Raw genomic sequence first — 24,372 nt, forward strand, 5'->3', positions numbered from 1 at the left:
AAGGCCGTCTCCCCCAGGAAGCCCTCCTGACCCTCTCCAGCCCAGTGGAACTTAGCTCCCATTCTTGGTGCCTCCAGGACGTACATGGGCTGCAGTCTCGAGCACAGGAGCAGCTGGGGTCCCGTGGGAGGGGATCACAGGCTGACACCCACCCTGCTGGCTCAGAGAATGGGCTCCAGCAGAGGCCCCAGTGGGGCTGTGGTCAAAAGAGACCCGTACAGAGAAGCACACGGAGGCAGGCCGCCTCGCGCTGAGCCCTGGAAGGATGGGGTGGGTGGACTTCCCCTCCCTGTAGCAGGATGGGTCATCTGCCCCTCCCTGCTGGCCGCCTGGTGCTCCTTCACCACCCCCCGCCCTCCACACCCGGTCCTCCCACGCCTTCTCCAGGACAGGGGACCGGGGACTCCGCATGGGCTTGAACACACCCTGGTTCCCTCCGGGCCTGGGGCAGCCGGAACAGCCAACCTCTTCTCCTCCTGCACCACCCTGAGTGCAGCTGGCTCCCCCCACGCCCCTGCTTGTGGACACATGAGGACCCCAAGGGTCCACTCATCAGTGCTGCCAGCCAGGAGGGTGCCATGGCCAAGATGGCAGATGGTGGTCTGGTGGGACCCCTGGGCCTGTCCCAGGACACAGACCTTATTCCCCACCACCAAGAGCAGCTATTTTCCATTCAGAGTAACCAGCTGCAATCTGTACACGCTGCTGCCGCCTCTTCCAGGCTGCCCCCATCTCTCACCTGCACTCTTACTGCAAACGCCTCCTGCCTGGTCCTCAAACTATTATCTCCCCCATACAACTCACAGGGTGTCACTCAGAGAGGGGGTGGGCTTCTTACCTGCTTTATTTCCCTTTATTCTCCAATGCCTGGCAGAGAGTGTGACACATGCGAGATGATTGATAGTTTTGGATGGATGGATGGATATTGATGAATGGATAAATGGATGGATGGATAGATGGATGGGTGGATGAATGAATGGATTGGTAGATGGATGTATGGATATATTCATGGAGGATGGATGTACAGATGGGTGGATGAATGGGTGTATGGAGAATGGGTGGATGGATGGATGGATGGATGGATGGACCACTTGCCCGATGAATGAAGGAAATTGAGTTTCATGATGAAACTGGGAATGAACTGGGGAAACAGGCCTACCAGGGGGTGGGGTGGAGCTTGCTCAAGGTCACAGGGCACAAAGGCAACAGAGCTGGCCCAGGACCCCAGACCTCTGTTCTCCCTGCCCAGCTGCCTGCAGTGATACATTTCACCTTGACAAACAGGCAGGACCCATGTCTCGTGTCTGCCATTGGCCCCGGGGGAGCCCAGGACCTGCCCCTCCTCCCCTCTGTCCATATGCACCTGCAGGAAGCACAGCTCTCCCTTCTGCCCTTCCTGGCCATGGCACGCTGGGTGGAGGACCCAGAAAAGGAAAGATGGCGCCCACTTGGGGTTGCTGATCAGAACAAATAAGATGATGGGCTTGAAGGGACCAGGCAAATGGTGGTCACGTGGCACCTGTGCCCAGCCCCTTCCAGACACTCTTCCCTTTGCCCCTGTTCTGCTTAAGCTGCTCTCAGGGGTCTCCAGAGACCTCCGAGTTGTCTATGCTCCATCCTCATCTTCTTTGTGCCCCTGCAGCATTGCACACGCGTGTCCAGCTCACTCCTAAAACCAGACACCCCCCCCACGCCCACAGCCTTGCTGAGACCCCTCCCTGTGACGGGCTCCTGGGTTGGCAAAGCCTCAAGTCCAGGATGCTCCATGGTGTGCAGGAAGCCCCAGGGGAGGTGCCCTGGGATGTACCTTTCCTGCACACCCTGCCCCTGCGCAACACGCAGCCACGTGTTTCACATGACCACGGGCACAGCCCAGGCACAGCTCTTCCCAGCCCCACGCCGACACATTCTCCCTCATGTGTCCCTGGGCCTCTGACCTTGCCCGCCACAGGGGCTAATGATGAACCTGGCTGGGCCTCTCAGGACCCTCCCAGGGTCAGTGTCTTGGGACCATCCCTGAGGCTCATAGGCTGTCATCTTGGGCTGGGGTTGTCCCCAGCTCTGGGGGGCATGGCACAGCCTCCTCCGGGGTCTTTGGCCCAAGAGGGGACTCCCTGACCCATCAAGGTCCCCTGGAGGGTGGCCCCAGGCTCTCTGTAAACGAGGCGCTGCAGAGAACAGCCACCCTGGGCTCCAGGGTTTTTATGGGTTTGCCTTAAAGATTTTATTTCCAGAAAAAACCGAAAGCAATTAATCCAAATTACAGAGTAGTCATTTGCAATAATATTTGCTTTAAATACATGTATTTTTTTAAACCCCTAAGCTGTGAGCCTCCAGTGAGTTCGAGGTGAAGGACACCTTGAAATAATTACATTTTTTGCTCATTTTATGTTGTGAAAATGGCTTAGTCGGTTTGGGGAAGAATTGTAAAATGGTCAGCTGACTCACTTATAAAGGTAACGTTATTTTTTCTCCAGATTCTGCCAGAATAACCACACTGCCTCGAAGGTGGATTTCTTCCAAAGGCACCTCAAGCGCTGGTCCAGCTGCCTCTTACCCCAGCCCCGAGCGGCCAGGGGAGCAACCCCCCTCCCGGAGGCACTCCTGCTGGGTGCCATCAGGAGACCAGGAAGACAGGGGTCCAGCATGGCGGAGTCCACGCGCTGGCAGACATGCCGACCACCCTACTCAGGTGGGTGGGAGGGAAGGGCCCCAGGTTCACCTGCTTGCTTTGTCTCAGTGATGATTGGGGAACTTGCCCACTGGGATAAGCACAGCCCAGAGAGAGGGCAGCCCAGCCCAGCTAGGACCCTCTGGCCAATGACCATGAACGATGAGAGGCTTAGACACTTGGAAGATGAGAATTCACTAAAAGATTAGATTGTGCTCAGTACAACATCAGTACCTTTAATCGTGCTGGGTCAGAACACCTGGTTTTGGTGACAGTGCAACCCCTGAGCACCCAGGGACCTTGGGCAGGAGTTTCCCATCTGTTTCCCCAGATATTTTATCATCCAGTGCCTCCTCCCCAGACTTATGACTTGTAGATATGTTCCCCCAGGATTTGGCGTGCCTTTTCATTTTCTCAACAGTGTCTTTTGAAGAACAAACTTCTGAATTTTAGTAAATTAAAATTTTAAAATAAAAGAATATGAAAAAGATTATATATATGTGTATAACTGAGTCACTTCGCCGTACAGCAGAAATTAACACAACTATTGTAAGTCAACAAAAATTGACTTCAATAAAAATGTTTTTTAACTTATAGTTTGTACTTTTGTTTCTGTCCTGTTTAAAAAAATCTTTGCCCAACCCAAAGCTGCTAAGATTTTCTCCTGTGTCTTCTCTAAAAGTTTTATAGTTTTAGTTCTGTTTAGATCTAGGATCTATTTTGATTTCGTTTTTGTGTGTGGTGTGTGGTAAGGGTTGAAGTTCATTTCTTTGAGTATGGGTATCCAGTTGTTCCAGCATCATTTGTTGAAAAGTCTATGATTTCCCCACTGAATTGCCTTGGCAACCTCATCAAAAATTAATTGACCAAATATGCGTGGGTCTCTTTGTGGACTCTGCTCCATTGATCTATGTATTCATCCTTCCATCAATGCCACACTGTCATGATTCCTCTAGCTTTATAATAAGCCTTGAGATACCATACAAGTCTTCCAACTTTTTTCTTCTTTTACAAAATTGATTAGGTTACTTTAGGTGGATTGTGTTTCCACATAAACATTAAAACTAGCTTGTTAATTTCTATAAGAAAGCTTTCTGGGATTTCTTTTTTTTTTTTTTTTTTTTTTTTAGTGTTATTGCTTTGAATCTACAGATCAATTTCAGGAAAATTGTCATTCTAACAATACCGAACCTTCCAATCCATGAGCATGGTATATCTCTCCATTTATTTAGATCTTTAATTTATTTCAGTGATACTTGGTAGTTTTCAGTGTATGAGCCTTCACATTTTTTTTCTTTTGGTTAAATTGATTGCTAAATACATAATTTTTATTCTATTGTAATTTTTAAATTTTCCATTTCCAATTGTTCATTGCTAGTATGTAGAAGTCCAATTAATTTTTGTACATTGAACACTTGTACATTGTGATCTTGCTAAACTCACTTATTAGTTCTTGTATATTTTTTGTAGTTTCCTTTAGATTTTCTACATAGATAAATATGTTATCTGCACCTATTTCTTCTTAGGTGAACACTAGTAGTTTGTGTTTTTCAAGAAATTTATACTTTTCATCTTAGTTTTCAAATGTATTAGCATAAAGTTGTTCATAGCATCCTTTATTATTCTTTTATTGTCTGTAGGCTTGGTAGTGATGTCCCCTCTTTTATTTCAGGCATTGGTAATTTGTGTCTTTTCTCTTTTCTTCTTGATAATTTTGGTTAGAGATTTATCCATAAACCTTTTCAAGAACAGGTTTTGGTTTTATTGATTCTTCCTGTTGTTTTCTATTTCACTTATTTTTTCTCTTAGCTTTATTATTTCCTTCTGCTTACCTTGAATTTAATTTTTCTTCATTTTATAGTTCTTACAGAGGGAGCACAGATTATTAATTTGAATTTTTTCTTCTTTTCTAATATAAGAATTTAATGTTACAAGTTTTCCTCCAAGCACTGCTTAACTGTATCCCACAAATTTAAAAATATTGTGTTTTCATTGTTATTCAGTTTTAAATGTTTTCTAATTTCTTTTGTGATTTATTTTTTGACTCATGAGTTATTTAGAAGTGTGTTGGTTAGTTTCCAAGTATTTGGGGATTTCCAGATATTGTCTGTTACTGACTTCTAGTTTAATTCTCCTGTAGTCAGAAAACATATGTTGCATGATTTTAATCCTTTCAAATGTATTGAGACTTGTTTTATGGCTCAGAATATGGTCTCCCTTAATGACTCTTTTATGTGCATATGGAAAGAATGTGAATCTGAATAAACCTTTATTGAAGGTAATATAGCAGCTCCTGCTTTCTCTTGGTTGGTGTTTACATGGTGTATCTTTTTCCATCCTTTTACTTTTAACTTATCTATTTTGTTTTGTATTTAATGTGAGTTCCTTGTAGACAGCGTATAGTTGGGTTTCGATTTTCTTTTAATCCAATCTTACAATTTCTTCCTTTTAATTGGAAGGTTTAGGCCATTTACATTTAATGTGGTTATATATATGGTTGGGTTTAAATATACTATCTTACTATTTGTTTTCACGTCTCATTTCTTTGTTGTTCTTGTTTTCCTGCCCTCTTGAATTAAATGAATGTTTTCAAATATCCATTTTACCTACAATATGGGCTTATTAGCTATACCTTTTCTCTTTGGTGATTCCTGTAGAGTTTATGTCTTTACATCGTTAAATTATCAAAGTGCTTTCAAAGAATGTTATACCACTTCACTTATGGTGTAAAAACCTTACAATAGGTTTCCCCTTTTGTTTCCATTTCTTCTCTTCTGTCCTTTGTGCTATTGTCATAAATTTCACTTACTTATAAAACTTTTAATATCTTGTCATTATTATCCTCTGAGAAATTAATTATGTTTTAAATTTTAAAAATTCAAATTAAGCACTCTTTTATCTACACACATATTTATCATTTCTAATATTCTTCCTCTGTGTAGGTTCATATTTCCATCTGGCATAATTTTCCTTTTGTGTAAAGAATGTTATTTAACATTTATTGCAGGGCTGGTCTACTGACCATAAAGTCTCTCCACTTTAATTTTGACTGAAATATTATTTTGCCGTCACTTGAAAGATATTGTTCTTGGGTACAGAATTCTAGGTTTCTTCCTTCGGTACTTTGAAGAAGTCTCTCCATTGTCTTCCGGCTTGTGTAGTTTCTGATGAGAAATATATTTATATACTTATCTTTGTTCATTTGTACGTAATATATCTCTTATTCTCTGGCTGCTTGTAAGATTGTCCCTTTATCTCCTTAGCAATTTGGTTATGATATACTTGGGTATGGTTGTCTTCTTATTTTTTTCTGCTTGGAGTTCATTGAGATCCTTGGATCTGTGAGTTTACAATGTTGTTGTTGTTTAATGAAATTTTTAATATTTTCAACAATGATTTCTTCAGATACTTTCCTGTCCTTCATCTCCCTCATCCCCATCAGAGATGCTGATGACATGTATGTTAGACCACTTCTTATTATCCCACTCATCACTATTGCTCTGTTCATTTTTTCAGTCGTTTTTTCTTTTTTTATATATATAACTTTGGATAATTTCTACTGCTCTCTTAAAAGATCCCATTGATCTTTTTTCTTTTTTAAAAAAAATTCTGTAGCATCTAATCTGCTTTTAATCACATTCAGTGTATTTTTCCATTTCAGACAATGTATTTTTCATCTCTAGAAGTTCATTTTGGGTCTTTTTAATCTCTTCTATTTTTCTCCTCATCATATTTATGTTTTCCTCTGCCCTTTTGATGACATAGACTATACTTACAATAGCTGATTTAACATTCATTTATTGTATTTCTATCATCTGTGTCATGTCTGGGTCTATTCTTAGTTAATTGGTTTTTCTCGTGGTGATGAGGCATATATTCCTCCTTCTTTTCAGGCCTGGTAACCAAAAATCAGACTATTATTTTACTCTTCGGGACTTCCCTGGTGGTGCAGTGGTTGGGAATCTGCCTGCCAATGCAGGGGACACGAGTTCGAGCCCCAGTCTGGGAAGATCCCACATGCCGTGGAGCAACTAAGCCTGTGCGCCACAACTACTTAGCCCATGCTCTAGAGCCCGGGAGCCACAACTACTGTGCCCACATGCCACAACTACTGAAGCCCACGCGCTTAGAGCCCGTGATCCGCAACAAGAGAAGCCACGGCAATAAGAAGCCCGTGCACCGCAATGAGGAGTAGCCCCCACTCGCCTCAACTAGAGAAAGCCTGCGTGCAGCAACAAAGACCCAAGGCAGCCAAAAGTAAATAAATAAAAAATAAAATTAAAAAAAAAAGTTGCAAAGGAGCACACAGAGTTTCAATATACACTTTGCTCATCCTGTCCTAGTGTTAACACTGTACATCACCCTGGCACGGCTGTGCACGCCGGGAGGTTCATCTTGGCACAATGCTTTTGACTTATCTCTGCACTTCATTTGAATTTCACCAATTGTGAAAATGCGGGAGACTCTGGACCCATCTCTCAACTCACCAGGAGCTCTGGTCTCGGTTTAGATTCCCCTCCCTGCACTGCAGCCTGGAAACTCTCTGCAGACAGTGAGCTGGGGCAGGAGGAGTTACACACTTATTACAAACTCAAACAGACACAGTGCCTCACACCTGTCTGGGACAGATGATACATTTTGAAGAGTGCCATGAAGCTCCAGGGACCTCCCATTCAAGGCCACATAGTGTCAAATCCTGTTACCAAAGACTTGTTCCTTTCTACTTTAAAAAGAGGAATGAAAACCTTCAGAACCTCACTACTGCTGTATTTCCTGAGGGAGGAAGGCAGGAAAAAAATGTTGGTGGAATACGCACCTGCTGTGAGGTATGTTTTTCACCTACCTCTCACTGACTCTACCTTGTCCCCAGAATACACCCGAGGCAGGTGCTACAATCTACCCTGTCCCCTGCACACACCTGAGGCAAGCACCACACTCTACCTTGACCTGTGTACAAACCTTAGGCAAGTACCACAATTCACACCTTGTTCCCTTCACACACCTGAGCCCGGTATTGCTGTACCCGTTCCCCAGGTGAGGCCCCTGAGGAGCCTTTCAGGAGTTCACCCAGACCTCACAGCTACTGAGTGCAGGTGTCTTTCTGGCCTTCCCTCCAGGGAAAACTGCTCACTCCTTCAGCTCCTCCAACGTTGGGGAGAAGGCAGAGCATTGGGAGGGCGGCAGGGTCCTAGAGCTCAGAGCCCACCCCAGACTCGCCTCCTTCCAGGAGGCTTCCTGCCCACTGCTGAGCCATGCTGGCCTCAGGGAGCAGGTCCCCCTGATCTTCTGGCCCCTGCTGAGTTCCCAGGTCTTTCTTTATGCCCAGCTGAGATATTAAACAAGGAACTTAAGGAAGACTTTGAGATAAAATGGGCATGTTTCTGGGAAAATACAAAATGTCAAACCTGGCCCAAGAAGAAATAGAAAACTTAAATAGATCAAAATTGGGAAACAAAGTCCTTACCCTTCTCAAAAAAGAGCCATATGCCAAGACAGTTTACAGGTGAGCTCTTTCAAGGGACAGATAAGTCATATATATATTTCTAGAAAATAATAAAAGGGGTAAAACAACCTGTTTCATTTTAAGAGACAGGTGTCAGTTTGATGCTAAATTTGGATCAGGGAAACAAAAGGAAAGGAAGTAAAGGCGCATATAAACACAGGCAGGAAAATCTTGAGTAAAACATTGGCTACCTGGATCCAACCATGTGTTTTAAAATACACACTCACCAGAATAGCTAAAGTTGAAAAGACCAAACCCCACATGTTGGCGAGAATATGCAGCAGCCAGAACTCCCATATAGTGTTGATGGGGTATTTTGGGGAAAGATATGGTGGTTTCTTATAAATCTAAACATACGACTACCCCATGACCCAGCAATCCCACTTCGAGATGTTTACTCAAGAGAAATGAAAACATGTCCACAAAATGACTTGTAAAAGAATGTTCATAGCAAATTTATTCATAATGTCAAAAAACCGGAAACATCCTATATGTCCATCAGTGGGAGGATGATCAAACCGTCCTCGTAGCAATGAAATCAGTTGGACCCCCGATCCACCCAAAGACACAGCGAACCCCAAAACCTTCGTGTCGACTGAAAGAAGCCAGACACAAAAGGGTACCTACCACGTAACTCAGTTTACGTGAAGTTCTGGAGCAAGCAAAACTAATTAGGATGAAAAAATCAGAGCTCTGTTTACCTCTAGGGAGGCGAGCAGGGCAGGAACGTGAGGGAGATTTTTGCGGTGACTGTTTTGCACCTCCTGGGTTTGGGTCACGCCCAGGTGAGTGCATTTGGCAAAGTCATTGTATGTAAATTTTACTACAAAAGAAATAAAAAGGACCTTGCAGGAATATTAAACTCTAGTTAAGGATATACCTGCTGCAGTATTTAGGGGAAAGTGAGCTGAGGTTTGCAACTTACCTTGAAATGCATCAAAAAATAAATAAAATGAATTATTGGATAGATAGAGGGAGAGATGATTGGATAGCTATGTGATAAGGGATGTTTTGCAAAATATTAATATAAATGGTGTAAAACATTAGTACATTTTATTAGCTGTATATTAATCTCAATGGCAGGTATATAGGTGTTCATTGTAAAATTCAACTTTTCTATATGTCTGAAAATTTTTGTAATAAAATGTTGGGAAAGATACATCATGATCAAATATTGTTTTATCTTAGGAATGCAAAGATGGTTTAAATTCAGAAAATTGATCAATTCACATTAAGGGACTAAGGAAAAATTAACAGGTGCGGAAAGAGCGTTTGATAGAGGTTTAGCTCTTCCTGTCTTTCTAAGGGTGCCCAGAGAACTGGGAACAAGAAGAAGCTTTCTGGGACTTCCTTGGTGGCGCAGTGGTTAAGAATCCACCTGTCAAGGCAGGGGACATGGGTTCGAGCCCTGGTCTGGGAAGATCCCACATGCTACGGAACAACTAAGCCCGTGCGCCACAACTACTGAGCCTGCGCTCTAGAGCCTGCGAGCCACAACTACTGAGCCCGTGTGCCACAACTACTGAAGGCCGCACGCCTAGAGCCTGTGCTCTACAACAAGAGAAGCCACAGCAATGAGAAGCCCGTGCACCACAACGAAGAGTAGCCCCCGCTCGCCACAACTAGAGAAACCCCGCGTGCAGCAACGAAGACCCAACGCAGCCAAAAATAAATAAATTAATTTAATTAAATTAAAAACGAAAAGAAGAAGAAGAAGCTGTCCTAACTTGGTGAAGGTGGTCTTCAAATAACCTAGAGCAGGTTTCTCATGTCATGGAGTTTGGAAGCATCCTCTCTGCCATCAGGTACAACACAAGGATACCTGCCCCTCCACCACCACGACCGCTCCGTGGAGCTTAAGGGTCCTGACACCTCAATCAGACACAAACAAGAAATAAGCATCTAAGAATTGAAAGGAAGGAGTTGACCTATTGTTATTTGTAAGAATAAAGATAGAATAACCACATAAAAAGGAAAACAAGAAAGATCATCTATATAACGGTCATCCATATAACAGTCCTCAGTAACTAAGACAAACAACAGCAGCAACAACAAAATAATAAGTTAAGCGAGTTCAGTAAGATTCCAGATTAGAGATCATCTTACAGAAATCCTAGCGTGCCCCTGCATGGACCTCAATCAATTAGAAAAAGTAATAAAAAATAAGATGCCATTCACGTTAGAAGCAGCGTCTGCCAGGTACCTAGGAATTAGTCTAACAAAGAATTCACAAGGGGCTTCCCTGGTGGTGCAGTGGTTGAGAATCTGCCTGCCAATGCAGGGGACATGGGTTCGAGCCCTGGTCTGGGAAGATCCCACATGCCGCGGAGCAGCTAGGCCTGTGAGCCACAATTACTGAGCCTGCGCGTCTGGAGCCTGTGCTCTGCAACGGGAGAGGCCGCGATAGTGAGAGGCCCGCGCACCGCGATGAAGAGTGGCCCCCACTTGCTGCAACTAGAGAAAGCCCTCGCACAGAAACGAAGACCCAACACAGCCATAAATAAATAAATAAACCCAAAGTTAAAAAAAAAAAAAAAAAAGTTAGGGCTTTGTGAATTTAAAAAAAAAAAAAGAATTCACAAGGCTTTTCGGGGAAATGCTTGCTCTCTCTTAAAAAGCATGAAACACGATGGCTAGAAGTGAGATGGACAGAACGACTCAACATTGCAGAGACGGCCGTTCTCTGTTTCATCTCTAGAGTCCATTCCAGTCCAATCAAAATCTCATCGTTGTGTTCGGAGGATCTCATTAATTTATTCCAACGTGGACGTGGCTGAAAATAGTTTAAATAGTTAAGAAATAGTTAAGTTTAGTAGTAAGGCTACTAAACACTAGACCTCTACAGAACTACAGGAATACAGCAAATGAAACAGAGCACGGTGTGAGCGGGTCGTGGGGAACAGAGCTTGGAAAGAGGCCTAGGTGACCACGAGTGTCACCTCTGGAGAAGGGACAGACAGTGGCGTGAGTGAATTTGGAAAACAGACTCACTGTGTGGGAAAAAAACAACCCCTTGCACACGTGCTCTTCGGCCAGATCAAGTCCTGGGTGTGAATGATAAAACCACATCAGTTTTATTAATGGAAGGAAAAGTGCGGGTGATATCTTTGTCATCCTGGGGCAGTAACGAATTCTTCCATTAGACCTACATCTTTCCCTGTAGCTGGAAATTAAGGGATTTGGCTCCATTGGAATTAAAGATTTAAACAGATATAAAAATACAAAACAGATAAAGATATCTGTCCAGTGAAGAACACAGTGGGGAAAGTTCACAGCATGAAGAAGTTACAGCTAAAACAACTGAGTGATTAATTCAGAATATAATCTGAATTAAGACAAGCTACCGCTGAAAAAATTCAGAGAAGTGGCCAACACATGCGTGGAGATTTTTCAGACTCAATAGTAATCAGACGAATACAAATTTTAAAAAAGATTTTCCACCTCACACCCAACCAATTTGCAGAAATTTGAAAGTCAAATAATACCCGGTGTGGGTGAGAATGTCGGGGGAACCCCTGTCCTGTAAGGGGAGGGGTGGATGGGTTGGGTGTCCAGAGCGGAATCAGGCAGAGCTTAGTGAAACTACTCCATCATCCGTCACCCACTCTAGGGACCTTCTCCCGGGTCCGAGCAGGGTGCCATGGGGTGCCCGTCTCACGGGGACAGTGGGTGTCCGCCGGGGGGGGGTGGGAGACAGGGAGGAAAAGCCACGGAACGGCCAGAGACAACGGTCTGGGGGTTGATGCTGGCAGGTGGATAAATCTTTAAAAACATGCTGACGACTGAAAAGTACATGAAGCCATGTGAAACCAACAGCACAGGAGCAAGTTAAACACACAACACATACATACACTACACATACGCACATGTACACACCACGTGCAGCACAGAGCCCTGGAAGCAGCCCCCTCCTGCCCCCATGCCAGGGGCTGGAAACTGGGGGCTGTCGAGGCAGAGATGCCCCCTCTGGGCTCACGGCGTTAGCAGCAGGTGAGGTGCCAAAGGGACCAGCCGGCCCCAGTGCATCTCAGCAGGTGCCAGCTTGGTCACGGACCATGGGAAGACCTTCCCTCGGCCTCCCAGCCACGTCCCCCGGCTCCAGGCCTGACTCCCCTGGGGCACAGAGCCCTGGGTCCTGGCTCCTGACCTGTCCAGGCTTTGAGCTGTGGGAGAGGCGAGGGGCAGGGGACTTGGACCATGAGACCCACCCCCACTCCGCTGCTAACTGGGCTCCAACTGGCCCTGAGGGGGGCAGTTCCAGCAGGTGCAGAGGGATCTGAGACCCTCCCTGTCACTGGATGTTCATCCTCACCTGCCTCACCCCTCCGTCTATCTCTCAGCCAGGTTCCTACACTTTCTAGCTTTTCTACATTTTATAGATGAGGAAGCAGAGTCACAGAGCGACCAGATAGATGACCTTCCTGCGGTGACAGAGCTGGTGACAGCAGCCTCGGGTCCAGAGCTGTTGGACCCGAGGCTGCTGACCAGCCCCATACCTGGTGCTTAGCTGTTCTCAGCCACCTCGGCAGGTAAGGAAAGTGGGGTCAACGGGGACAGGGAGGAGACCCCGGGGTCTGGAAGCAGCGGGTGGCACGGGGGCCAGGGCCGCGGGTGGAAGTCGCCACCAAGAACTTGGTTAGGCGTCAGGGGTGGGGGGGCTCTCACTAACACTGGGCTCGGCAGGCCATGGCCTAGGCTCAGAGGAGTCCCGTCGAGGAGGGGGTCCTGGGCGGGACGGGGTCTCCCTGCTCCGCTGTGGGCCTGGGTACCTCCACGCCCATCCTCCCCACCCCCAGGAAGAGGTCCTTGGACTTGGTCTTGCTGAGAGCCAGAGCCGCCGGGGCCTGGTCACTGAGTCCTCCCACAGGCTCAGGCACCCCATACAGGGGCGTCAGGTCCCCCCAAGAGCCCGAAGCATTACCTCGGCCCCTGATGGCTGCCGGCACCCATCCAGGCTGCCCTGGCTAGAGTCCAAGGCCTCTGAGACGAAGCATCGCTGAGGCCCCAGGCACAGCCAGAGGCCACCCCTACAGGTGTCCAGCAGTAACCCCACCCCAGGCTATTAATGGTGTGACTTCCAATCTCTCCCTGTGCTCTCCCCTCCTGGGCATCACCAAAGTGCTCAAAGCACACTTTGGCCCTTGAAATGTGTTCTTTGTCGGGGGACACGTCCAACACTTGCAGCTCAGAGCAGGCAGAGAATCCGCTCCCTTACCATGACACAACTGTGCTTCCAGAGACGGACCAGCTCCCCTGCCACCCCCCTGCCAGCACCCCAGGCAGGGACCTGCACGGGCGCCAGCCTCTGCCCAGAGGTGAGGGGGCCTCATCTGGGGACCAGCACTGGAAGGGACCAGGTCTTCATCCAACCCCCTGGCTCTGTCCCATGAAATAGCCTCTGTCCTCCAGCTAAAGGTTTGGGGCCGAAGGTTTCCTTACGCCCGAGACAGAGAGAAAAGCATTTAGAATAAAAGTGGTTGTGTAATCCTTGCAGAAAGAATGATTTTGGTCTCAAGTAATCCCCAGCAGAAACGCTGGAGTCATTTCAGACTCTGGCTGTACACGCGCTTCAGCTGGGGAGGGGGCCAACTGAACGGGGTTAGGAGGAGAGGAGCCGCAGGACAGCAGAACAGAGTAAGTCCTGGAGTCATCTCACCGAGTCTGCCTTGGGTTTCCTTCTCTGTCTTCGTATATGGCTTCTAGGAAGGAGGGTCTTGACTCCTCCTGGATGGTCCGGGCAGTGAGATGTGAAGTCCAGCCTCATCGCACCACGTGGCTCTGGGCCTGGGGACCCCTGCTCGCCCATGCCTCGGCCCCCCAGCTGATTGCTGCGAGTGGGCCCCACTGCAGAAGATGCTCTGTGGAAGGGACGGAGGGAGACGGGCTGGGACACTGCTCTTCAGATCCTTGGGCAAGAAGCCGGAGCAGGTGCCCCAGGCTCGTGGGGTCAGGAGCAATAGTCACTCTCAGGCGCTCCTCCAACACCCATCATGAGAAGAGACCCCTTTCTCTAAGCAGCTCTCTTCTGGAAACTTTAGATTCAAGAAGAACAAAGCGGGGACCACGCTTACCGGTCCTGATACCTTTCTTCCGGGCTTGGCCCACCAGGGGCTGCCTCCCGAGGGGTGAGCCTGAGCTCCTGACCCGGGAAGCCCTCACCCTGCATTCTCCCCACAGCCCCTTTGCCCCTCCGCCCTCAAAGCAGGTCTGTAGACCAAGCACCTGGGCATCACTTCTGAGCATCTCCTGCCCCCGCGCCCCCTCCCCATGCCCGCTCCTCCCAGGGCCGCCAGGCCTGGGGCAGAATCTGGGTGGGAACACGCAGTCGGGTCTAAATACCAGTTCCTGTCATTCCCCCATGGGCGCCCAGGCTGGGGCGGTCCTGCCACCCTGGCCATCCCTGACCTGCTGGTGCCCCAGACGCTCACGGTGCGCTCAGGGCCAGATGGGAGGGGCCCGCGTGTGTGTGTGCTTGGTCGCCCCGCGTGCTGCCCGGATGCAGTGGGACCCTCAGCTCCCGCCCTGCTCTGGGCTTGTCGGGGAAACCTTGCCTCTGCAGGATGGTTCAGGCCAAGGAGTCCGCGTTTTTACTGTCACTGGCTGGTCATGCGCATCTGGCCTGCAAATCTCGGGCACTTGATTTGCATGGCAAGGAATGGCCATCCCGGGGCCCAGGTGCCGTCCGGGCCGACTTGGACGTGGAGCTGATTGCTGTTGTGGGCCTCACTCCGTGTGTGCGCGCCTGTGTGCGAGTGTTCGTGTGTCTCTGCGTGTCTGCGGGTGCACACGTGTCTCTGTGTGCGTGTGCACACACACGTGTATATGTGAGTTGCACGCCTGTACACACATGTGCATGTGTGTATCTCTCTGTGTGCAGGTGTGTGTGTAAATGTGCATCTGCGTGTGTGTGTCCCACCGCAGCCTGCAGCACACATCCACACAAGTTGGGAGGCCCCCCAAGACGCAGGAGGTGACAGGTGAGAGGACCAGGGCTCAGGGTCGGGGCCACTGGGTCCTCACAGACATTGAGGCCAGAGTCACAACCCAGCAACTGAGTCACCGAAGATCCACCAGCCAAAGGGGTCACTCAGCTCAACTGCTCCCCAGGCCCACAGCAAGTTATATTCGTGGATTGCCTTCAACAATAACAGTGATTTTTCCCTAAATCTGGGCTTTGCTGTGGTTTTGTGGCAGAAATTAAATTTGTATTTGTGTTCCGAAAGCTTGACACCTGCTTCTTATCCACCAGCTTTCAGAAAAACGAGTTGGTTTCCTATGTCTTGCAAAGGGGCTGAGCCACGCGGTGTGAGGTTTGTTTCAGCGTCATGGGGAACTCAGGGCCTAGAGGGCGGGAGTCCAGCCCCTCCCCGGACCCCTCGGCGGCCGGACATCACTTCCTGTGTGTGTCACCCTCGGGCACAGGCACGCTCTGGAGACTCAGAGATCTGAACGCAGACGGGAGGAATTTGGCCAGTGCAGGCACGAGGGCCACGTGTCCACAACGCCCACAGCAGAGACACGACCCAAAGCGCCAGGCAAAGCAGGCTTGGCGACCCGTGGTGAGCGGGTGTGCACTCAGCAAACGGACCCCACCTCTGAACCCAGGGTCCAGCAGTCCTGCAAGCTCTGCCCAGCTCGGGCCCCAGGGCTCTCCCAGGGTCCTCCTGGCACCCCTGCGTGGTGGGACACACTCAACAGCGGGGGCATTTTGAGCAGAAAGTGTGTTGCACTAAATGTCATAAACAGTTTCCATTGTGTTCTGTATTAGTAAGGGTCCTCCAGAGAAACAGAAGCAATAGGGTGTGTGTGTGTGTGTGTGTGTGTGTGTGTGTGTGTGTGGAGAGAGAGAGACCGGGGAACTGGGCAGCTCGAGCCCGAAAGCTGTCTGCAGGCAGAACTCCTTCCTGCTGGGGAAGGTCGGTCTTGGTTCCAGCCAGGCCTTCGATTGATTGGGTGAGGCCCTCCACAGTCTGCAGGGCTATCTGCTTCACTCAGAGTCCGCTTAGATGTTGATCTCATTACAAACATCCTCCCAGCAACATCTGGACCCATGTGGGACCTGATGTCTGGGCACCGTGGCCTAGTCGAGAGGACACAGAAGATTGGCCATCACAACTCCTTGCAGACGTGCCGACACGTGAAGAGTAGAAAACATGCTCTGAGCTCCACATTCAGCACTGAGTTTCCCAAGAAAACAAAGGCAGGAGTTGACAAGCATGCTGACCAGCCCCGGGAGGCCTGACCACCTGGCCTGGGGCCCTCGGGCTTCAGGGGCAGGAACGGCCTTCGAGGCTGAGCACAGGAGGGTGGCCCCAGAGGGGAGAGGTTGGGGATGCTTGTGTCTTTTCCTTGGAGGACCTGGTGTTTTCCTCCCGTGGGCTTCCAGAACCCTCCCCCCGCCAAGACAACCACCCCTGGAATGACCAGAGGAAGAGTTTGAGCTGCAGGGAAGCTTAGGCCCCAGGCACTGGGGCTGGGACGGCTCACACTCCAGACCCTGGGAAAGGCTCACAAAGGCAGAGATGCTGGGTAAATGCATCACAGATGCGTCTTTCTATCAAGGGCGAAAATCTTTGGTTTCCGGTGGCACACACCACCGTCTGTCTGCACATCCGTGAAGGAAAAGCAGAGAACTCTGGGTTGGACAGAGAGACACGGACGGAGGGGCCAGGGAGCCACCCTGGAGAGGTGAGGCCGCCAGTCGTCGCTAGACAGGGAGGAGGGGAATCAGGACACCAGGCCCTGGGCAGGTAAGCCCACCTACCGTATGTGGACACGGAGGGAGGGGTCTGGGAGCCACCTGGGGGAGGTACATTCTCCTGCTCCAGGCTCATGAGCCCCCTCTGCGAGGGTTCAAAGGGGGTCCACAGAGCCTGCCAGCATCGTTGCATCACCAGGGATGTCCAAGCTGCTAACCAGAGCAACATGGGGAGAGTGGGTTGGGCCCCAGACCGAGAGCCTGGGGGTGGCACCTCTGTGATGATGGCTGGACCTGGGGCCAGGGCTCTCCATCAAGGGACATGCCCCGGACCCAAGGAAGACCACTGGTCTCCCAGTGCCTTTGCCAGGGCTTCCCCAGGTCTACGGTCACCTCCGATGATCTGCCCATCCCTCGCAGCCCAGGAGCCACGTCTCTTGCAGCAGGACACGTCAGGGCTGGCTTGGGTGTACAGCCGGGGGGTGTGGGTGCATTTCTGCCCCTGCACACAGCTGCTGGTCTGGGAGGGTCCTGTGTTCCAGGCTCCCCTCTTTCTGCTAAAAGAGGGCAAAGGTTGCTTGGGCCAGTTGCCTCCCCACTCTGAGAGGGGACCACCCGGGGCTCTGAGCACGGAGGCTGAGGAGACTGGGGCAAAGTCATCAGCTGTGGTCCTTCCATTGCCTGGTGACCCTGTTTGGAGCTGAGATGCCGGGGCCCCCACCAGGACAGTGGTGTGCGGGTACCAGCGGGGCGGGGCTCTGATGGGGAGTTGTGGCCGCTCCCCCGCAGGGCTCCCCGCCGAGCTTCCGGCATCAAGGTGGGGAGTAACACACGGAAGGAACCTCATTGGCCAAAGTCTCTGCAGCCTCGTGGGACCCAGAGCAGCCTCTGGCGAGGATCCGAGGTCGTGCTGCTCCCCGCTTCCCCGGGGCCTTAGAAACGAGCTTCTCATGGGCTCACAGGTTTTTCTGGTTAAGCTCCTTACCGCCCACATGCACAAGCCACAGCCAATATTTTCAGGTCTTTATAGAGTCTTACTTCCACTTTCTGACTGATGCTCCTGGGGATGTTTTATGTGAAACACTCTCCAGCCCCTGTGAGATAAAAGGCCTGCCCCTCCAGCGGGATGGAGTGTGTCCTTCCTTCCCTCATCTGAATTCATAAAGCTCTGCTTCCTGGCCCTGCCGGCCTCCCGTGTGGGTGGAGGGCGGTGGCTATGCTCATTGCGGGGACCACCTCGGCCTGCTCTGCCAGGACTCCAGCCGGGTTGGGGGGGGCGGGGGGGTGGTGCACGAGGAGCGCCGAGTTCCTCCTCCTCCGGCTGACCCTGCAGCGCGCTGTACCCTGCCCCCCGGGGCGGGCGATACCTCCCCCGAGCCGCTCATGTTGCCTCAGAGAAGCATTGGCCAGAAAGCGGGGAGCGCCCTCTACACAGAGAGGGCCCTGAACGAGGGTACGAGCTCCCTCTTGTCTGCGCCTGCTTCCTGGGCCTTCCCCATCACCCTCTCACTCGAAGCCTGGACCTGGGCCCCTCTGTGGCGGCTGGGCATGCCCCCTACTTAGCCCTCCGTAGGGCCCATTTGGGGGCGTCCCCCGTGCTCCAGGTCCTTACCAGGCTTAGGGCACCCTGCTGAAAGGGATGGCGGGGTCCCCGTCTTCCGCAAATCGCAGGCGGCACCTGACCCTCCGTTGTGAATTTCCAGGCCGTGAGCCTGGGGTCGGGGCTGCCCTGGCTCCTGTCGGAACCTCCGGGGCCCACTTGGCCCGGCCCGGAGTCGCTGCTGGGTGAGCAAGTGTTAAGTGAACAGACTGGACCCGAAGCGTCCCTCGGGCGCAGAGAAAGGAAGGCAAAAGCCTCTCCATCCGTGCCCCCCAACACGGGGTTTGTGGGTAAAATGTCCGCGTCTGGCGGGGGGAGGGGAGAAGACGCTTGGAAGCGCCACCCCCGTCACCCCCAGGGTGTTGGGGTGACCCTGGGGCCAGGCTGGCCTCAAGCAGCCTGTCGCAGCACAGACCTCACAGCACAGGCCTGTCGCGGGGAGGCTGAGATCCGCGTCCGGCCCCTGCCCCGCCTCCCCGGCCTCCCTCTAATTGGGCCCAACGATTTCACACTCTGGAGCCGGACGGTGCTTGTTTTGGCTACCCGAGTGGCCCATCCTCACCGACCCGGGGTTGCATAACTGGGAGGTATCCACTTACTCGGGCTGACGCCTCTCGCCGAGGCCTGAACCGGGGCCGCGGTGGGCGGACCAGCCTCCAGAGCTCCCTCCCTGCCAGGCGTGGGGTGGGGTCCCCCGTGGTGACCCCCGACCCCGTGGGCAGGCTGGCAGCGGCAGGCGGGGCCCCCAGCTCTGGGGGCCAGGAACGGTCACCTCTGAGCAGAGTTGGCCGACCTGGGTGGTGGCAGGCCGCAGGGTTGCCTCCACCCTCTGACTGCATCTCTGCCCAGCGTCATCCCCGGCCCTGCCAGCACTGAGGGCCTCCAGTCAAGAGACAACTGTGGGGCGGGGAGCCGATCCTAGAAACGCCCTGCCTGGTGTCTTGGTCCCTGGCCAGGCCCCTCGTTAGTAGCGCCTGGTGCCCCGGCTGCAACCCCTGTGGCCCTGGATGTGGCCCAGCTACCCACGTGCGAAGCCATCCCGGGGTCCTGGGCCCTTACAGCCCATCCACCCTCTTCCCTCGGCTCCCGCCGCCAGAGGTGGAGTGAGGGAAACAGGAGATTTGAATAATGGGAGAAAATTATTATGTCTTCGTGCGAGCTGGAGCCCAGCCCTGTTCCCTGTGAGGGTGATAACCCGGGATGCCGCGTCTAACGTTTCCGAGCTCCGAGCCAGGGCCGGCTGTGACAATAAGAGCATTGTTCCCAGTGTCGGGCATTGTCACCGGCGCAGAGCCCCAAACACACGGGATCGGCACACACGGGGAAAGCAGGACGATGAGGCAGGCGCGGGGCATCCCCAGAAAGACGAGAGCCGCGGCGGGGCTGAGAGCAGAGGAGGGGGGACCCGGCCTGCTGCGGACGGCGCTGCCTGGGGCTGCGACAGGGACCGGTGGGAGGGTCCGGGGCACCCTTGGTGGGGGGCAGAGGTTTTCATTTGTAGCAAAACTGTGAGGCTGGAACTGGCTCTGGCTCCCCTGCCTGAGAGCAGGCGAGGGGCCCAGGAGTTCGGGACCTGCCTTAGGAGGTCACCTCTTGGGATGAGAGCTGGCACCATGCCAGGTCCCAGGGAAGCAAGAGCCACCACCTTCTGGGGAGTGGGGTCCTTGCTGCAGAGCCCCTGCCCCGCCACGAGCACACTGTGGGGGGTGTGTGTGTGACCAGAACCCCCCTTGACCTGGCAGGGACAGGGGCACCACCCCCGGGGGCCCACCGGCCAGCTCAACACTGTCGAATCCCAACCAGCCCAAGCGCGTGCCTGTCATTCCCGCTCAGACGACCCACTCCCCCCCGAACATTCTAGGAACGATGGGAAGAGCGAGACTCAGCCCCCCTCAGCCAGCGCTGGCCCTGCCTCCCTCTGTCCTGCTTCTGGCCGGGTGGGCAGGAGGTTGGGGGCAGGGCAGCCCAGCTGTCAGTGCCTCTGGGGCTGCCCCGAGGCCTGGCCACTGTGCCCCTTCCCCTCATTTACACCTGCTCGTCCCGGGACAGGTGTCCACCCTGGCCCGTGCCCAGGACGAGGTTGCGGCCGGCAGCAGATGCCACTCCTCCGAGCACGGCCTCTCTGTGCTGGCACCTGGCCTGCGAGGGAGGAGACTGAGGCCGGACCCAGGCCTCGGCGGGACTGCCCGGCGCCGGGCTCCTGCCTGGACCCCTGGGCTCTCCTGGCCCGGGGCCTGGGCTCTGATGGCACCTGCTGGAAGCACCAGGCTTTGTGCAGCCACGCAGCATCTCCCACAGTCCCGTGTCGACCCATAGCTGGCCCTCAGCGCCCCCCCCACTGCCACCCCTTTGAGCCGGGGCCCTGGGGCCGCACGCGTGGGCCTGCACCGCCAGGGCTACCACCGCCCAGAACCCGGGACACCAGGTGACTACACTGGTCCTTCCATGGGCCCCTGGCAGCCTGAGTCCAGCGCGTCCCTTCTGAGGGTCGAGACCATCAAGCTCCTCCGCCCCCAGGTGCCTAGTGTTCCCAGGGCGGCTGGGCTCCCCTCGGAGAAGGGCCCACCACCTGGGCCTTCAGAGGGGTCAGAACGGGGCGGGGCAGAGGGGTGTCAGGATGGGGCTGCCCTGGGGGAGGGTCCTGGCTCTGTGTCTTGCCCCTGGACCCCCTCCCAGTGGCATCATCTCCACCAGCATCCCCCGATTCTCCCGTCATCTCGATTCTCTCGTCGGGTTCCTGGAGTGCAAGACTAAACTCTTAAGCATCCGTAAATCCCCCTTGCGTGGAAGCTGGCAAGCTGTACAATATTCAAACTGTCCACAGTTGTACCTCGCTTCTTTACCAGTCTCTCTCGTGCAGGCAGGGGGCCTGGGATCCCACCATCCTAGGGCCAGAGGAGCCCCGTCCCCACGTTGGGGAAAGGCAGGGGTGGGGAGAACACAGGGGTTGCAGGGCAACTCAGGGCCTGAAGGTGCCCCCCTGCCCCACCCCTACCCGCACGCAGCTGTTGGCTGTCCGGCCTCGGGCCCCGGCTCCGCGGGAGAAAGGACCCTGTGGAGGCTTAGCCTGTCTGGCTCTGTTTGTCTCCTCCAGGACAGGAGCTGGGACCCCCTCGCCCCAGGCAGCCCCCTCTGCCCGAAGGCCCTGGGGAGAGCGTCCCACGTGGGTCTTCAAACCTCAGGGCAGAGTCTGGGGGCGGGAGGGGCACCAAGCCCGGGCCTCTGGACACAGGCTCTGAGGTGCTCGTGGTCTGGACGGCACCTGGTCCGTGCAGGTGGCAGGCGCAGCACACAGTGGAAACTGCTCAGGGCTCTGGGGCCACCGCCACCTCGGGGCGGGGGTCCGCATGCAGCGCCTGCTGGCTGCTGGACTTGGAATCCCCCCGTCCTTCCCAGGCTCTGGCACTGTACCCTGATGGGTCCTTCACGGCGCACAGCGGCGCCGGGGGTTCGATCCAAGTTCACATCTCTGCCCGTGGCCCCGTCCCCTCCTCGGCAGCTGCATCCACCCCCGGGGGACAGAACAGCATGGCCCCTCCCTGCAGGCTCACCCCCTCGGGCAGGGTGGGGCATGTCCAGGGCTGCCATGGAGACCCTCAGAGTGGAAACTGTGGGCTCCAGAGACGGGCAGTGTGGGCACAGGGCTCAGGGGTTACTCCCAGTGGATGCTCTGCCCACCCCACGTGAAGGTCAAGGCCAGGACCCCCTGTGCCCATGGCTGGTCACTGTGGCTCTGGGCAGAGGCCAGAGTTCAACCGCAGGGAGCCCGCTGGTGACCAGTCCTGCCTGGGAGAAGCATTGTCAGGGCCCAGGGAGGCACCGAGCTCCTCAGAGGTGACCCACCACCTGGAGGGTGGACCACAGCTGAGCAGAGAGGAGCCCCCCACGGAGCAGGGCAGCCGGGCAGCTCTGGGCACGTCGGGCACGTCTGCAGCCGCTGTCACGCTCCTCGGCAGGCCCGGTGGATGCCTTGGCTGCACGTGGCCCCTCCGTTAGGATCGACTGTGAATTCGGACGCCTCTGTTCCAGGTGGGGTGGCCCCTGGGAAGGACATAGCCACACCTGTCATACTTTGTCCCTTCTGGGGGCTGGCGGCCTCTCCTTCGTGCACTTAGATGCCCAAGGGCATCCTCAGCTCAGGCCTCAGAGGAGGGTCCCTTCTCCCACAGGATCCTGGCACCAGTAATATCTCGTCCCCCAGCTCAAGTCGTGCGGAGGGACAGGCAGTTGTCCTCATGGACTTACACAGTGGCCGTCACAGCCTCCAACTGTCCACAATGAGGCCTGGGGTTTGGCTGAGGGGTGGAGGACCCGGAAGCACCAGGTGCCCCCAGACTACTGCATCATGACGACCCGATTCTCTCCAGGACTCGTGGCTCCTCCATCAGAGGCTGGGACCACTGGAGCCCCTGGTGACAGAGGTGCCTTCAGATCTCCTCCATGACGTCCCAGGAGGTCACTGCGCCATGGAGTGGCCGATGGGGTGCTTGAGGGAGCACAGCTTCAGCCTGAGTCGTCCCACACCAGGGCGGCACTGCTTGTGTCTGGTTCCCTCCATGTCACGTGGTTTTGGGGGTACCCCACAATCATGGCCAGGACCTCTCATGGAACCCGCTTCTGAGTGCCCTGCAGAAACCTGTGCCACTGTCCAGAGTGGGAGCTGGGCTTTGGGGGGGGGGGTGGCGTGGAGCGTCACAGCGGGGCCACCGTAGAGCACGGGCCGCCCTGATCACTGTCTACCCTCAGGACACGGAGGGGCCTGGGCTTCAAAGTCACACCACTGGCCTTCAGGATATGAGTGGTCACCTCTGGCAGGGCTGGGAGAGAGGCCCTCGGCGGGGAGATGGAGGGCCTGACATCATCTTGGCCCCACTAGAGATACTGGCGGGTCAGTCTCACTCAGAGCCAGGGTTATGCTCAGGCACGACTGGCCTCTGCTCTCCATGTCCTCCTCTCCTGTCTGTGAATTTTGAACCTCAAGCAGAGCTGGCCAGCCTGCAACATTCCATCCCGTCTTGCATCCATATGTTGCTTCACAGAAAGATCTGGTTCAGGACCAAAGGGATGGGAAGGGGTCTGAAGAGGCTTCTGTCAAGATGTGAGGAGTGGGAACCCATATCTTAGAAACAGGAAAACTGGCTCAGTTCACTCCTTGGACTCCTGACAGGCAGGGCCTGAGGAGCTCAAAGCCAGAGAAAGGCTTCTCTCCCCTCCTCCGGGACTTAGCCCACGCCATCCCCAAGCCCTGATCTTTCACATTAGACATCTCCAGGACAAAGAAGGGGTCAAGCTGTGGATGGGAAGGCTGAACTCAGGGCTACTTTATTTCTCCTCCCTCATTAGCAGCAGCCTAGCCTGTCTGACGCTCCTCTGGAACCTCCCACCCCCCTCAAGGAAGCCAGAATTGGAAGTCAGATCAGTTTCAAAGCGTCTGATATGGATTCTGTCAGGGAATTGGGGAGCTAATTTCCTGCTCTACACCCCAAGCAGCACCCCAAACTTAGTGCTGAAGATGACCTAGAGGAGAGAAAACCACTATTGTCACCACCATACCCACCATCACCATCACCACCACCACCATCATCATCACCATCATCATCATCACCATCAACATCATCATCACCATCATCACCATCATCACCATCACCATCACCATCATCACCATCACCACCATCATCACCATCATCATCACCATCATCGTCATCATCATCACCATCATCACCATCATCACCATCATCACCATCATCACCATCATCACCATCATCATCATCACCATCATCATCATCATCACCATATCATCATCAGCAGCAGCAGCAGCAGCCACCATATGGGAAGCAGAGTATCTTTTTTTTTGTTTTATTTTATTTTTTAATAGCTCTTTATTGGAGTATAATTGCTTC

At 53.0% G+C, this 24,372-nt stretch overlaps 1 protein-coding gene across 3 annotated transcripts in view; it reads left to right on the forward strand.

Moving 5' to 3' along the window:
- The window catches only part of LOC133087619 (uncharacterized), a 28,733-nt gene extending 14,967 nt beyond the window's left edge, over positions 1-13,766 (forward strand). For 2 of the 3 annotated variants that reach the window (XM_061185104.1, XM_061185105.1), the window contains exons 3-4: positions 2,478-2,692; positions 6,565-6,993. In XM_061185104.1, the coding sequence (XP_061041087.1) occupies positions 2,478-2,692; positions 6,565-6,866 (517 nt within the window). In that variant the 3' untranslated portion in view covers positions 6,867-6,993. Of the gene's footprint in view, positions 1-2,477; positions 2,693-6,564; positions 6,994-12,553; positions 12,704-13,411 lie in introns of those variants that run through there. The other variant, XM_061185106.1, reaches the window with a different exon arrangement.
- Positions 13,767-24,372: the final 10,606 nt, after the last annotated feature.

Source organism: Eubalaena glacialis, chromosome 3 (assembly GCF_028564815.1).
Source record: "Eubalaena glacialis isolate mEubGla1 chromosome 3, mEubGla1.1.hap2.+ XY, whole genome shotgun sequence".
Lineage (NCBI taxonomy): Eukaryota > Metazoa > Chordata > Mammalia > Artiodactyla > Balaenidae > Eubalaena > Eubalaena glacialis.